Source organism: Phalaenopsis equestris, unplaced genomic scaffold (genome assembly GCF_001263595.1).
Source record: "Phalaenopsis equestris unplaced genomic scaffold, ASM126359v1 Scaffold000002, whole genome shotgun sequence".
Taxonomy (NCBI): domain Eukaryota; kingdom Viridiplantae; phylum Streptophyta; class Magnoliopsida; order Asparagales; family Orchidaceae; genus Phalaenopsis; species Phalaenopsis equestris.
The window spans coordinates 31,691,651-31,708,251 of NW_018164444.1; the positions used below are offsets into that span (position 1 = coordinate 31,691,651).

General features: G+C 37.9%; 1 protein-coding gene across 1 annotated transcript in view; it reads left to right on the top strand.

Moving 5' to 3' along the window:
- Positions 1-3,081, top strand: part of LOC110030136 (DExH-box ATP-dependent RNA helicase DExH9) — a 33,767-nt gene extending 30,686 nt beyond the window's left edge. Inside the window, 6 exon segments of the mRNA XM_020732721.1 lie at positions 39-318; positions 380-531; positions 1,202-1,351; positions 1,424-1,656; positions 1,796-2,060; positions 2,658-3,081. Coding sequence (XP_020588380.1) covers positions 39-318; positions 380-531; positions 1,202-1,351; positions 1,424-1,656; positions 1,796-2,060; positions 2,658-2,936 — 1,359 coding nt within the window. The 3' untranslated portion in view covers positions 2,937-3,081.
- The last annotated feature ends 13,520 nt before the right edge of the window (positions 3,082-16,601 follow it).

The window sequence follows — 16,601 nt, forward strand, 5'->3', positions numbered from 1 at the left end:
TTCTTATTTACTGATCATATCGTGAACATCATTTACAGAAACAAGAGAAGAAATTGATAAGAGAGAGGGACTCTATTGTCATAGAAGAGGAGGATAGCTTGAAGGACTACTACAATCTATTGCAACAATATACAAGTCTGAAGAAGGATGTCCATAATATAGTGTTTTCTCCGAAGTATTGTCTACCATACTTGCAACCTGGCCGGCTAGTGTCTCTCTTGTACGATAGTAATGACAGAAGGCCCACATTCCTCAAACAAGAACAAGTTACATGGGGGATAATAATCAATTTCCAAAAGCTCAACAGCCCAGATGAAGGTAAGCGATATTGTTTAACTTGTATGGAGTTCTGTGGTTTAATTGTGCCTTTTTTTGCCAGCTGTGGATAAAAGGCCTGAAGATTTACAGTACAAAGTTGATGTCTTGACGAGATGTGTGGTTTTTAAAGAAGCAGGAACAAAGAAGTCTGTTAAAATTGTTCATTTAAAAGAGCAGGGAGAGCCTGTTGTGGTATCGGTGCCTCTTTCACAGGTAATGATTGTTCACATTCAATTTTGACCTTTTCCAGTGAGTTTCGTTTGCTTACATTTATTGTTAAGTTTTTCTCGATTTAACATCTGGATCCCTATTTATCTGAAAACTTCATGCAGGCCATTTAAGCTTTAGGAAACATTTACATACATTTTGTATGTCTACCAGTTTTTTATGATAATGCCCATAAAAGATAATAAAAATTGTTTTTGAAATCTTGGGGGTTTTGTTGAGAGGGAAAATTACGGAGACCCAACCAGGATAGATCAAGTATTGTTAAGGGGTCAAAGCTTTGACTCCAACTATCTAATAATCTGCAACGCCCTCGATTTATTTATTTATTTTTAATTTACTGTAATGGGAAGGAATCAAGCTGGAAGTTAAGAAATGGCCTTCTACACATGCTTTTCTGGAGAATTTGCAGCTAGTTTGTAGTTAGGGGCACTTACATATATACCACTTAATTCCTACATATTTACATATGTAAACCCTAAACTTTACTTCTTACATTTATACAACTCAAATATTTCATATCACATCAAAATACCACTATTAAACTTTGTGTTAGATGTGTAAATACATAGGAATTGAATGATATGCATATAAATCTCCCTTTTAGTTATTATCTTTTAATCTATTCAAATGATCAGCTTGTCTATTTGTCCTTCAGATTGATAGTTTGAGCATTGTTCGTCTTTACATACCCAAAGATCTCATACCGTTAGAAGCTCGAGAGAACATGCTCAAGATTCTGACGGAAGTCCATTCCAGATTCATGAAGGATGGGATTCCCCTTTTAGATCCTGAAGAAGATATGAAAGTAAGTTTTTCTTTGTTTATTTGTGTGTTTTGTTCTCATAAATTGTCATTCCTAACAGTTATATGTTTCCAGGTACAAAGTAACTCGTATAGAAAAGCTGTCAGAAGGATAGAGGCCCTAGATAGACTATTTGAAAAACATGAAATCCGAAATTCTCCACTTATTCAGCAAAACCTGCAAGTATTTCACGATAAACTGGAATTATCAGCGAAGATCAAGTCAGTCAAGAAATCAATGCGTTCTTCCACTGCCTTGGCCTTCAAAGACGAGCTCAAGGCACGCAAAAGGGTTCTACGAAGATTAGGGTAATGTTTCTTTGTATTTTGTCCATTTTTATTCTTACAAAAATGTCTATTATGTGCCGTTTCATTCAAAAAATACTATTGGGCAAAATCTTTTTAGGTGATACATTTGATTCAATATTGAATATTTAATTGGATTCAGGTACATTACTAGAGAGGATGTTGTAGGGGTGAAAGGTCAAGTTGCTTGTGAGATTAGCTCTGCTGATGAATTGACGCTAACTGAGCTTATGCTGAGTGGTTCATTTAAGGATATGAGTATTGAGGAAATGGTGGCTCTTCTCGCATGTTTTGTTTGGCAGGAGAAGCTCCAGGATGGTCCAAAACCAAGGGAAGAACTGGACTCTCTTTTCTCCCAGCTACAAGAAACAGCACGGAGAGTTGCCAATGTGCAATTAGATTGCAAGGTACCTCTTTTAAATTTTCTTTCTTCTGATTCCTAAATTTTTGAAATGAAAATTTGTCTGTCTTGAAATTCCTGATAACAAGTGAAACATTCTATCATGATCTCATTTTAATTCAAAATGAGTGTTGTTCAACTATATTTATTTAATTTTCTTAGAAATGTGCATTTATTTATTTTTCTAAGCATGAAAATGTGCATTTCACTTTTTAAATTGTAAAATAGTGATATCTTTTGATGTGATACAAAAGATATGGGTGTTATAAATAAGAAGTGGAGTTTAGTGTGGGGTATGTATGTAAATGCCACTTGTTTTTCAGACTGCTATCACACTTTTAGTTGGCTACAAATTTGCTGTTGTTTTTCAGACATTTCTGTTGTAAAATGTAGCTTTTTACAATCATACCTGTTAAGAACTCAATAACTGCCTGAGAGTTATTATTTGTTTTTATTTAATGACCAAAAAATTATATTATATACCCACATCAACTTAAAAAAGAAAGTATTTTTTACGTAATCTCTCAAGAATGGTTTTACAAACAGCTGCAACTACCTAAAACTTCTCATAAAGCAAAATCTGAAAGGAATTAACGCCATACAGGTGCAGATAGACGTTGAAAGTTTTGTGAATTCCTTTCGCCCGGATATCATGGAAGCTGTTTATGCTTGGGCGAAGGGATCAAAGTTCTTCGAGATAATGGAGCTGTCCTCAGTCTTTGAAGGTAGTTTGATTAGAGCCATCAGAAGGCTTGAGGAGATTCTGCAGCAGCTGACTTCTGCGGCCAAATCAATCGGAGAAACCCAACTGGAAGATAAGTTCCAGGAGGCTGTCATGAAGATCAAGCGTGATATAGTTTTTGCTGCTTCCTTGTACTTGTAGCCCAATAATCTTATTTTAGAAGATGCAACCCATCAATTTTGTTTTAATTTAATATTAATTTTATTATTATTTGACTTTGTAGCTCTTAACTTGTAACATAAAATTGTTGTTCTTTTGCTGCTGTTGTAATCATGATGAACAAGCAATTGTTTTGATTGCGAAATTATTATTGATGCACGATTGTATCAAATGTTACATTGTTCGAATTAGGATGATTTTAGAATATGTTGGATCTGATCATGTCTGAAGTTCTGAATGAAATTTTTCTGAAGTTTGGCTTTGTATTTGAAAGAATCATAGGATTATTTAACGTGTTTCTGTGGATTTTTTTATCCATTTTGTTAGGATGTGTGAGGCTCGAGTCCTAAACTTTTTGAGTTAGGATTTGTTGTATATTTACATTGTTTTCTATAAAGTTAGTCGTTTGATTTGATAAAAAAATCATGTTTTTTTAGAAAGGAATTACAGACGTACCGGCCAATGCCTAGAACTTGATGTTTATATGGTATGTATTGTAGGTATGAAAATGCCCATTTTTTTGATCCTAGAGAGCCAATTTCTTATAATTTACTATGGGCCTGAGTTTGTTTATTTTATTATCAATTTTTAGAAAATTTGGACAATGGAAGAAAGTTTTGGCGGATGAAATAGTGGTTCTTTGGTTGGGCATTTTAATCTACACCGAAAGGTCTTGTTGTTTTAAGCTTATCAATCAAAAAAAAAAAAAAAAGGCTTTTTTAGAGTGGTTTAGTTGTTTAATTTTGTTTTCAACAGATTAGTGATCTATAATAGAGCTTCACTATTAATGTATATGATGCAAAAATTATATATATATAGTATTTTTATCGGGCTTAATTAGTGTTGTGTGCTAGAAGATTTATGTTGGTAGAGAAACAAATATCTTAGTATTGCATGAGAATTCAACGCACGTTGAAATGAAAGAAAACAACCAGTGGAGATAACGTATGGTTCTTTGTCTCACAGGCAGTAAAAATATTACACAATCTTTCCAACAATAAAGTCGGTGTACAAATGAACTAGTCGTAAGAAGTAGATGGTGATCAATGATGATCAGCGGCGTTCGGCGAAGGTCGATCAGTGGTACGTTGCGTTTGGTGACTGTGAGAAAATTTGGACAATGGAAGAAAGTTTTGGCGGATGAAATGGTGGTTCTTTGGTTGGACATTTTAATCTACACCGAAAGGTCTTGTTAATATACACCGAAAAGTCTTGTTGTTTTAAGCATATCAAACAAAAAAAAAAAAAAAAGGCTTTTTTAGAGTGGTTTAGTTGTTTTATTTTTTTTTCAACAGATCAGTGATCTATAATAGAGCTTCACTATTAATGTATATGATGCCAAAAATTATATATATATAGTATTTTTATTGGGCATAATTAGTGTTGTGTGCTAGAAGATTTATGTCGGTAGAGAAACAAATATCTTAGTATTGCATGAGAATTCAACGCACGTTGAAATGAAAGAAAACAACCAGTGGAGATAACGTACGGTCCTTTGTCTCACAGGCAGTAAAAATATTACACAATCTTTCCAACAATAAAGTCGGTGTACAAATGAACTAGTCGTAAGAAGTAGATGGTGATCAATGATGATCAGCGGCGTTCGGCGAAGGTCGATGATTAGTGGTACGTTGCGTTCGGTGACTGGCAACCATGATGAAGTGATCTCCAAGCTTCAAACTTTATGTCGTTTCTTGCTCAAAAGATTGTCTTGAAATCTATCATATCTCGAGATTTGTGTTGTATGTTGGTAATTTATTGGTGACATATCAATTACCCCCCATTTTTGGGCAAGACCAACTTCATCATCCTAAAATATCAAGATATTGAGCTTACAACTTTTTATTTTTATCACACACACACACACACACATGATTTTCATCTTGAGATTTGTGATGTATGTTGGTAATTTATTGGTGGCATATCAGTTAATCCCATTTTTGGGCAGGACCAACTTCATCATTCTAAAATATGAAGATATTGAGCTTACAATTTTTTTTATTTTTATCTCTCACACACACACAAGCACGCACGCGCGCGCGCATGATTTTCATCATTTGTTGGCTGGTCATAGGATTATAAATTTAAACAAATATTCACATTTATTCGTAGAGCTTCTAGTGATTAACATCATTAATCAGTTGTGTGCTCAGAATGACAGCTAAAGATGGAAGACAAACGACAGTCTGGCGAGAGAAAGCGGATGGCGGTAGGCTTACTAACGTCGCAGAATTCTATATTTTTTGTTTTTTTTAATATATGAAGTCTTTAATGGCTGAATCCTTTTTGAGCCTATAAATAGGTCATGGATATGCGAATAAAGATGGAGCTCACGTACCTGCCTAGCAGGTGATCTGTGATTTCCCAGCAGAAGAGAGGAGAGAGAGAAAAAGTTGTCCTCATCCCTGCCAAACAAATGATCTTATTTTTTTTTCTCATTTCCATCCTCTGTTGTGAAGAAGTAGGAGAAAGCCGTCTTGAAAGTTATTCCCAAACTTGCATAGTAGGACCTCTAAATTTTTCTTTCCCGTTTTAAAAGTTATTGTCCTGGAAGTTATCCCCGACCTTGCCAATTATGACCTCCAAGATTTTCTTTCACAGCCTTCTCCTGTAGAGAAGTAGGAGAAGCCCCCTGAAATTTATCTTCGATCCTTCCTTGCAAGACCTTTGGGATTTTCTTTCGTGGTATTCTCTCGTAGAGAAGCAGAAGAAAGTAATCCTGAAAGTTATCTCCAACCCTTCCTAGCATGACCTCCAGAATTTTCTTTCCTATGCCGCTGATGTGATTTCTGGAGAAAATTATCACCTAGAAATTGGTGGAAGTACTAGATTTTGAGGAGGCTATGCTGACACCATTTAAAGATGTATGACTTGTTGTCTTTGTGTTGTGCATTTTTAAATTTTTAGCATTTCAATCGCTTGATATGACATTTATACACAGTAAAAAAGGTGTTTTTTTGTATGTCATTAACTTGCTTGATGCAATAAAAATTCTGACATCGCTTTTGAGGTTGCTTTTGCCTCATTTCTGGGGTGTTAACCAACTTTTGGGCTGCCACTTTCTCACTTCGGTGGTGTAGTTGATGTCGACATCTTTTAAGGTTTATGCCTTCTAAGGTTCTATAGCTTCTCAAACATGTGAAGGTCTGCAATCAAAGTTAGCACATGAACTTTATGTGAAAGAGAATAGCATACCTTTTGAGGCTCGTGCTTTCTAAGGTTATTCACTCTTAAGCCTATATCTTCTGAGGCTTCTGCCTTCTCAGAATTATGCCTTTGAGCTTGAAATGAATTGATGTCTTTTGAAGCTTGTAGCCTTCTGAAGTGTTATATGTATCTGTGTCTTCTGAGGCTTGTAGCTTTCTAAGGCCTTTGATGTATCTGTGCTTTATGAGGCTTATAGACTTCTGAGTTCTTTGATGGACTTGTTCCTTCTAAGATTTGTAGCCTTCAGAGGTCTTTGAGTGGAGATCCTATCAACTATGTGCTCTTTTGAAGTCTTTCTAGTGAGGACTCTTTCCACTACTAACTTCCCATTGAGACTTGCCTCTTGAGCTCACTTCTAGGGCCATGGTAGCTTCCCATCAATTCTTGTCATCTAAGCTTAACTTCTAGGGGTATCAAATCCTCCCATTGAGTTTTGCCTCTTGGACTTGATTTCTAGAGGCATGGTAGCTTCTCATTGAGTCTTTTCTCTTGGGCTTAACTATCAAGGGTATCGTCTCTTTCCATCAAGTCGTGTCTCTTGGGCCTAAATTCTAGTGGCATGGTAGCTTCCTTATAATACTTGCCTCTTGGGCTCGACTTCTAAGGGTACCATTTATTCCCTTTAGTCTTGCCTCTTGGGCTTGACTTCCAGGGGCATGACTGCTTCTCATTGAGTCATGCCACTTGGGCTCGATTTCCAAGGGTACTGTATCTCCCATATAGACTTGCTTCTTAGGTTTGACTTCTAGAGTCACGGTAGCTTCCTATTGAGTTTTGCCGCTTGGGCTGGACTTCCAGGGGTACCGTATCTTCCCATCGAGTTTTGCCTCTTGAGTTTGACTTTCAGGGGCATGATAGCTTCCCATTGAGTATTGCTTTTTGGGCTTGACTTCTAGGGTTAAGGACGAACACCTTGCATGTTGCTTGTTCTGAGTGGGACTTTCTACACAAAAAAAAACCTTTAGTGAGGGAATAATAAAATTTCACTGAATGACAATTTTTAAAGTAATATGAAAAATATCGCTAGAATAAAATTAAGAAATTATATACTAGTTTTCTACTCAAATATGATTATTTTGAGTTGTATTTTTCATTCGATAACCCCGACGATTTTCCTCAGGTTCCCATCACCTTGTTCTTGTAAGTAACGACCCAGGTGACCTTGATGTATCAAACTGTTAATTTCTTCTTTTAAGTGAAAACATCATTTTGCTGAATGCTCTTTTGCACGGTGAAAATGATAATATTGACGTTGATCTCTGTGTTGGCATCAATTTTGGATGACATATATGTTGATCCCAACTTGAGTGCTACAGGGCTATTTATAGCTTCCCGTAGCCTAGGACATCCGTCCAGACTGTCTGGCATGCGCCTCGAGCACGAAACTAGGACCTGTCTCGAATTATTCCCACCAAAGTGAATTCACCATGGAGTGACATTAATTCCAACACGAGACATTTTTAATGTCTATCTTGGTGTTTAGATGTCATACCCTGCCTATTCGGAGCCTTCGGTGGCCAAGGGGAGTTATTAAAAGCTCTCACACGTATTTTGAAAAAAGTTAGATTTCAGATTGATCTACCCATGCGGGGGCCCGAGGTGCATGCTGGCACTGTAATACAAAAATTAAAACCTCCAGAATGTTCATTTTTGAGTTATTGGGTCACATTTTAATGATACATGGTCTTCCGTAGCTTCCAGATCAGTGAAACCTTCCTACGGACATCTAGATACTAAATTAGGCTTTAGACCTTTCAATTTGTACATGGCTCCACGTGGCAATTTTTTGATATGTTGCACCCTTGGTGTCCACCCTGATGTGAAAGAATCTATTTTTGCTCTTGGATTATGGTAGTCCAAGGATCCATAAAATGCCATCCGCGCGAAGCCGCGCACACACGGGAAGCAAAGGAACCAAGCCTTTTTGGGGCTTGGGAGCAAAAGCGCCCAAAATGGGCATAAAAGCCCCCATATATATGTTTAATGCCTCATTAAGAGGTTCAAGTTGTTCTTTGGACACTCAAGCACCCATGGTGGGCGCTTTTGTGCCCCCTGGTAGCTATCAAAATATTATAATTTTGCTTATGGGCGCTTGAGCGCCGTTATTTGGCACTTGAGATCTTAAACACTCGGCTTTTTGTTCATGATCTCACCAAAATGAGATCCCTTCGCTTCTATTATACTGTAGCCTCTTTTGCAGCCATTGAAGAAATGTCGTGAATTAAGGGATGGGTGCTTTTGCTCTTGCTATGGAAGAGTGCTTCACCAAATTGAGAGCCCTTCGCTTTTGCATCCATTGAAGTGTGCTTCATCTTTCTTCTTCTTCTTTCTTAAATTTTCTGAAGAGTGAAATTGGGAGAGAGATTCGAAAGAGAGGAGAGAGTTTTGGAGAGAAGATCAAGCAAAGAGGAAAAATTTTTTCTTTTCTTCTTCCCTCTGTTTTCTCCCACCAAAAATATTTTTTCTTCTTCTTTTTCTTTCTCTTCCACCACCTGAGGGTGAGAGAGAGAGCTTGGAGAAGACTTCAAGAGTGAGGGAAAGTGGCATGTGACCTTCCGAAAGGAGAGCTGCTACTCGAGTTTGGAAAGGGAAGAAGTCTTCATCTCCTACATAGGAAAAGCTTCCTCTCACACTTGAGAAAAGGAGGAGAGAAGACACTCTCATACTTGAGGAGAGCTTCATATTTACAATTGAGGACATCGTCAAAATTGCGTAGGTGATACACTTGTTTCCTTGCATTTTCCTTTTCTTAGCAAGCCTTAGGATTGCCTAGAGATTATTAGGGCTAGGTTATTATTTCCCTATAGAAAGTTGCAGGGATAAGAATCAATCATGGACAAATTTCCTATGAATCCGAGTGACCTTCCTTGTAAAAACCTTAGCTCAAATCCAAATCCGTCGGAATCTTTATTTCCCCTAGCTTTAGCGGTTTCAACCTTCCATGGAGGGGTTGGAATAATTGGGATCTGTAAGATGAAAAAAACTTTATATCTAGTTCATCATACAAATGGTGGAGAATTTCTCCTTTGAGGAATTAAAGGGCAAAATTCTCCATATCCTTTGCTAGATCAGGAGGCTCATCCACTAATTAAAACCTAAGTACCTATGTGAGAGAGCTAGAAAGGGTACAACTCACTACAAAGCATTAGCATTTGTGTTGCATCGTATGTCTTGTCGTGATAAATGTCTTAGCATTTTGCATGTTGCATGTAGCACTTTAGTTCGACCAACCACTACGGTCTAGTTGACTGACCTAGGTTCAACCGACCACCTCGACCAGGTCAAAAAACTACTTAGGTTCGACCGATCTCCTTGAACCAATCGACTGATCATTTTTTATTAACTGGCCACTACAACCCTGCCGATCACTTAGGTTTGATTGATTGCTCTGGCTCGGTTGACCGACCACTTAGGTCCGACTGCCCTCCCCGACCCAGTCAACCAACCACTTTGGTCCGACTGGCCACCACGATCAGGTCGACCAATCACTTGGGTCTAGTCGGCTCCCCTGGTCTGACTGACCCATTAGCTATGCTGTCCTAGTGACCACCTCTGTCAACCCAATGAGTCAAACGACCAACATCACTTACATATATGCTTTGCATGTGCATTCGCATCATTCACATGATAGTGCATGACTTGGTTTGCATTCACACAAGTATGCATGAAAAATATTTTTTGATGTGCATTTTGATTGGCTCATTTACATGATACTTTTCCTTCGATGTGTGTTATATTAAATGTCTCTTCGAACACCGACACCTACTGTATCTATCTCATATGTGTATCACATGTGTTTGAGGCTCGATTCTCGCATTCCTTTGGTGTTTTGTGGCTAGCTATGCTAGTCCATGATGCATGAATTTCTCTAGACGAGGACACACCCTTCATCTCTTGTGACACCATTAGGTTGTCATAAGCTATGCGTGTTATTCACTCAATTCGGGCCATGTCTTTGAGCATTTGAACACATTGAGTATGCAACATGTATGCATTTGAGTATTGTCATTTGGATGTTGCTTGATGATCTTCCATTGTGTTTACTCATACCCAAATTGAGTAATCATGTTGTTGAACTTTGCATGATGCCTGCCTGCATTTGCACTTATCTGCATGCTTTGGTAGTGAGCCAGACTTGGTTGGTGAGTGACCCTGCATCGGTCGTGATGCAATAACAACACTGTTTGTTGGGTATATTATGTGGATCAATGTGTTTAAAGCATCAATATTGACACAATCATGACTATGCTAAGAATCCAAGGGCTCTAACATGTGTCACCTTATATGTTATGGGTCTGCATTTAATGGCCATATTTTAAATAAGGAAATTATTTTTCTACTTATGATATCCATCCTAATTTTAAAACTATGCAAATAGCAAGCTAGGTCATACGTAAGGCCAATTTTTTTTTAAATCCATCTTGGGTGACATTTGTTAGTTCCCTTAGATCTATAGGACGGGATCAACGTGACGACCCCGTTAAAGTCATACATACACAGAAACTTTATCTTGAGCACTTAACTGATGGTTATGATATTTTTCTTTATATGGTGTGCTAGGTAGTCCTTTTCGATGTCTGATTATTGTTCTTTGTTGGATTGGTTTCCCTAGTAAAACAAATTTTTTCTTGCGCTTTTGTGAGTGTACTGAGTGTGTGCATGTGTAATAGTATATTAGGGGCAGTTTTCTTGCAGGGAGCATGCCTAAATACAAGCAAACACACACACACACACACACACACACACACACACACACACACACACACACACACACACACACACACACACACACACACACACACACACACACACACACACACACACACACACACACACACACACACACACACACACACACATGTTTAATAAGGGGGTAACAATGTCATGATTTATATGCTAACCCTTTCTTGCAGGTGCTGCTATAAGCTTCTCCCATCAAGCATGGCTCATATGTGTTGTGTGTTAACCCTGCTAACATTTTATGTAGGTCGAGTCCTTTATTTTTCATTTATCATGTATTTGATAGTGTCTTAAGGATGAGTCTATATTAGAAATAAGGTACGAGCATGAGTTCTGAGGCGGATGATGCGTAGTACAAAATATGGGGTCCATGAGCAACAACTCGTTTCTCATACCTTAATTTTAAGTTTATATTCTTGTATAGAATTTGGTCCGAGCATTTATATGCAGATTCCATCTGCTTTTACTGTTTTTCTGGGAAATGTTGCCGACCCATTGACATCGTCATTCCTATATTTTGCTTGGCGTGCTTGATTTTTGTTTATTTATTGCTTTATTCTCTTGTTTCTATCTATTTGTTATTTGCTTTGGATTGATCATGAAAAAGAATCTAGGCTCTCCAAGGATCCTGAAATTTTAAAATTAATTAATCTTTAGGGTTAAACTATTCATGACTTCTAAAACATGCACTTTACTTTTGTGCATGGCCTTTGGGCCAATTTTGAAATAGTTAGCATGTATGGCTATGCACCCATCATACTTAATAGGGCCTCCACAAATAGGACTAGATAATTGCATCATATTGCATGGCCAGAGGAGAAGTTTCGTGCTTCTTCGAACTGATTGACCAAACATAAGTTTTATACTTAGGTGGTTGTCTAGCACGTTTAAGATGTCAAAGGCTTCCCTAACCCATAGAGAGAGAAAGTTCTTTATTGAGAGTTTTTTCATCTTTGTATCTAGAATTCTCTTTTATCTTCCTTCTGGTGGCATCTTCGTAATTTATTTGGCGAGTATAAGTTCCACCTTTATGAGCTCTACCTTTATAGGTTATATGAGTTAGAGTTTCCTTTTCTTGATCTTTGGGCTACCAAGGTTTCCTTGATGATGCAATTCATGGATTGCTGACAAGGGAGTTCTGGTTGTTTTGGGTCAACTACCTTCACGACTAGGTAGACTTAGGATTCTAATAGCTTGGGATGACAAATCCATAGTATCCTCCCAGCTCTCTCTACACGATTATGATTACTCTACCTCTTTTTGTTGAGCCCTTTGGAGCCTTATCATCCTTTTGACACCCCCATTGATTTCTTCTTGTAGGCTCGATTGCAGATAGGCCATCACCCATTTGGGGTACAGTGATTCACCCTCTATCGTTGTGACCCGATTTGGCCCTTGAAGCATAGTGTTGACTATATGAGCTGACATGGTTATTTCATAGGCCTCGATCGCCAATAATCCACAACCCACTTGGGATGTGAGAGATTTACTCTTTGCTCTATGGCTTAGTGAGAACTTTGAAAGCATCATGATGTTCTTATGAAGTAATCATCCTATTGGTGACCCATTTATCAGTTTTCACAATAATGTAAGTAAGACTCCGTTTATTGAGAGTATTCTTGGAAATCATTCAAGATGTAAATGACCAAAGGGATAAGTTCCTTTAGGAGTGCTCTTAACCTCAAAAAAAAGTTCTTCATGGTTCTCTGGTTATGAGTGGCTTATGTAGGGATTTTCTTCTTAGATATTGTGTTTCAAGGTATTATGATTTGATCTTTTCGATTGTATACTCTCCATCTATCATTCAAGGATTACCTTATACATAATCCCTCTATGTTACTTTTTAAAGCTCTTTTGTCTATTTTCGTCTTATACCCCTTCTTTTCTAATTTCTCTCTTCGTTGAATCATTTATATGATACAAGAGTGAGATTTATTGGAAAGGGCAATCATACAATGATAACATATATATAAACAAGCTGAAGATTCCGAGCTTTAAAAAAAAAACCAAAAAATCAGACTATCATCTAAATTTTTTAATGGCCTTGGCCGCTTGACAACCTCTTCATCTTTAATGACCATTAGGGTGCTGACACGTGACATGTTATGTTGAGCGTATTCTTTTCCTAATCACAGCTCACGATGTCCCCACATTTGAACTTTTTTTGCGAACTTTTTTTGCTTTGCTGTGAGATTTGATTGGTATCCCTGACGTTATTCTTGTGCTTGCCCCCCAATCGATTGAATTGTTCTTTATGTGCAATGATGACCTTATTTGCAGAGATTTGAGCTTGTACACAATGAACAAGATCAATTTAGGAGCGAACTATCTCCTGCATCAGTGATGGGTCGAAAGGTCTTAGGTGGAGCCCCCTTAAAGAAAGAATGCTCTTAGTAACTCTGAATCAACTCCCTAAATTTGACGAGATTTAGTAGAGGGCCTGTAAAAGTATAACTTGAGGGATTCCCCCTCATTCTAATGAACTTCAGATAAGTGGGGTGAATCTTTGAGGATTCTTATATTTGCTATGAACTGCACTATGAATAGTCTGAAATGCTCATTGAAGGAGTTGATGGTGCCTCCCAGAGGGAGTAGAACCATGTGCGAGCTTGAACCTTGAGTGTCGCAGGGAACACTTGACAAATAAGCGCATCAGAGACACAGTGAATGTGCATGATGGTTCGATAGTGGTCAACGTTCTCAAATGGATCAGTTACCCTTTCTTAGGTATCAATGTTTAAGAGTTTGAAGCCCTCTGGGATAAGGTGTAGAAGAACCACCTCTACCAATGGAAAGGATCTTTAGAAGTTGTGGCAAGCGAGGAAGAGATCCATTTTATTTAGAGGGAACTCTTCCTAAAATAGGCATCGTAGCTCATCACGGATGACATCAACAAGAACGACAGTGAGGCATGGCGGTGTCAGGTAAGCTGTATCAGATAAATGAATGTAACTTGTAATGTTGAGAAGATCGACGTCCTATCTTGGAAGGAGAATGGTTTCATCATTGGGAGAGAACTTGGTGAGTGGGGTGTTTCCTATTGGATGTTGAACTGGTGGTAAGTAAGCTCCATCAAGGTACATAAGCATCAACTACCATAGGAGTTGGAAGATCTTGTGTTGAGACTCCATTCTATGTACTCGGTCTTCCAAAGAATGGCCCGAGGCATTTTTCGGTGGGGTAACACCTTTCAGAGTAGGAGGATGTAGAGACTTGATGCCCTTGGCTCCATGGCTTCCTTTTGGAATGATGAGTGTTGAAGTAGGATGCTTCATTATTGTGAGTATTGCACCTCGTGGTCATGCAACTAGTCTCATAAGTACTTTAGTGGTAGGAATGCTCGTTTTCCTTAGATGACGCCAAACCAATGCGTGTTAGAAGATTCATAATGGAAGAGTAACAAATTATCATCCTAAAGTTGCAAGAAAATTCAACAAAAACTCAAATGAAAGAAAAAAACCAGTGGAGATAGAAGAAGTTTTTATATAGAAAACCCATACAGGGAAAAACCATGGGGCTTAGCCTAGTTTGAAGAGATTCACTATTACAAGTACATTCCCTTGTCCCATAAGCGTGGAATTGTTACATAATATTTTGAGCTACAAAGTCAATGCCTAAATAAACTTGTAGTAAGTAGTGGGTGAAAACCGATGACGATCGATGACGGTCAGTGAGTGATAGTCGCCTACAGCCGACTGGTGGTCAGCTGCGATCGACGACTAGCGGTCAGCGGTGGTCGTCGATGGTCGTCGAAGGTCGTTGACGAAGTGATGCTGGACTTCAGCTCCTTCTCCAGACTTCAAACACTCTCTTCATGCTTCAAGCTCTCCACCCCTCCACGAGAGGGGTGGGGATCTATTTATAGATTCTCGCATTCAATTAATGAAAAAATATAAACCACTCTGATCAGACGACCTAGAGAGGTTTTTTTGATCAGATGACATTTGATGGACATTTGAGTCTCTTAACAATATTAGAATTGAGTGATCTTGGGCTCGTTGGATTTTTTTTTATCGAAACACTCGATTCAATCATAAGCTCACCATAATCGACATCTGTTTGACTTTCCAAATATGCCCAAAAAGTTTTCAAAATTAGATTAATGTCTTGATCGGAGCTTGATGTGAGCCGAATTGGATTAGTTTTGGTATCATTCGATCTGTCTCATTGAGCCTGTTAGTTTGATTACAAATTTGCTAAAATTTGAGCTCTAGATGACATAATCAAATTTTGATCGTTTTTGCTTAGAAGAGTTCCTCAAGATCTGTGTCATCCCTCGAGATTCATGTTGGATGTTGGCAGTTTATTAGTGGCATATCAATTAGATTTTTGGATTTAAATTAGTTTTTTTATAAATTATTATGTGTTATTTAAGTTTTCTAGTAAATTTTAATTCTTAACTGGAAAAGATTTAATTTTTATGTATGATTATTTATTTGATATTATATGAAAATCAGAGACTTAAATTTGCAATTATTAAGTGAGTTCGAGATGAAAGATTTATGTCCAAGAACAAAATAATTATCATGATAAGAATCAACTAAGACAGGAGTGTAGGTACATTAAAGTTGTCTCAAGTAGAGTATGAGATTCAACATAAGTGAGGCAAAGCCAGTTTGCACCCCACTAGGTAGGAACTTTAAACTATCTAAGAGACTATTTCATAAGTCTAAAGCAGGGTAAGCACAAATGGAGAGAACATAGTGTGATTCAGTAGTTGAGAGTCAGATGTATGCTATGATTTGTATGAAACCGACTATTGTATATGTAGTGAAAGTGATTAGTAGGTACTTGTACAATTCATACATATATCATTGGGAGGAGGTTAAGTGGATTCTTAGATATTTAAGAGAAACACTTTGCTTTAGAGGTGTAAGGATTAATCTACAGGGATTTATATATTCTGGTTTGATAAAGGATTTTGACATTAGAAGAAGTACAACATGATATATCTTCACTTTTGGGAACACATCAGTGAATTGGGTTTCCAAACTAAAGAAGATTGTTGTACTGTTAACAATAAAGGCTGACTATTGTTATTACTGTGGTTAGCAAGGAGATGATTTGACTACAAGGCTTTATGGAAGAATTGAGCAAGGAGCAGATGATTGAAAAAATTCTTATTGATTGAATGAGTAAAATTCATCTTGTTAGGAATGTTGTTTTTCGTGTAATGATAAAATACATTCTGCTAAGTTATCACTTTATATGCTTTCTTTATGAAGATGAACAATTGTTCTTAAAAGTGACACAACTCATGAACTTATAGACATGTTGATGAAGGTGGTGTCTATCGAAACTAGAGTTATGCTTGGCTTTATTTAGAGTCCAAAGAGGTTGAGATTGAGGGTGTGAGCCATACTACGGTACATGATTATGAAAATATTATAGATGGAGGGGCAAATCCGGTGAAGAGGTGTTGAGGTGTAAATCAGTCTCCAAATAGGAGATTGTTGTGTATGGAGCATGATTGGAAGAAGTAAGGGACATCCAACAGTAGGAGGTGTTTTTGGCTTGATGCACTTGTGCTTGGACGACGCCCTCACATGTGGAGATAGAGAGCACGACGCCCTGAGCCCATACGGGGCGCAGCCACGCCTGTGACCACAATGTCCCTACACTAATTTAAGGATGCCCTTACACATGGTTCTATAGAGTTAGCGCTCCTTACCTAGGAGTGGTACGGTCGCGTCAGGGGCA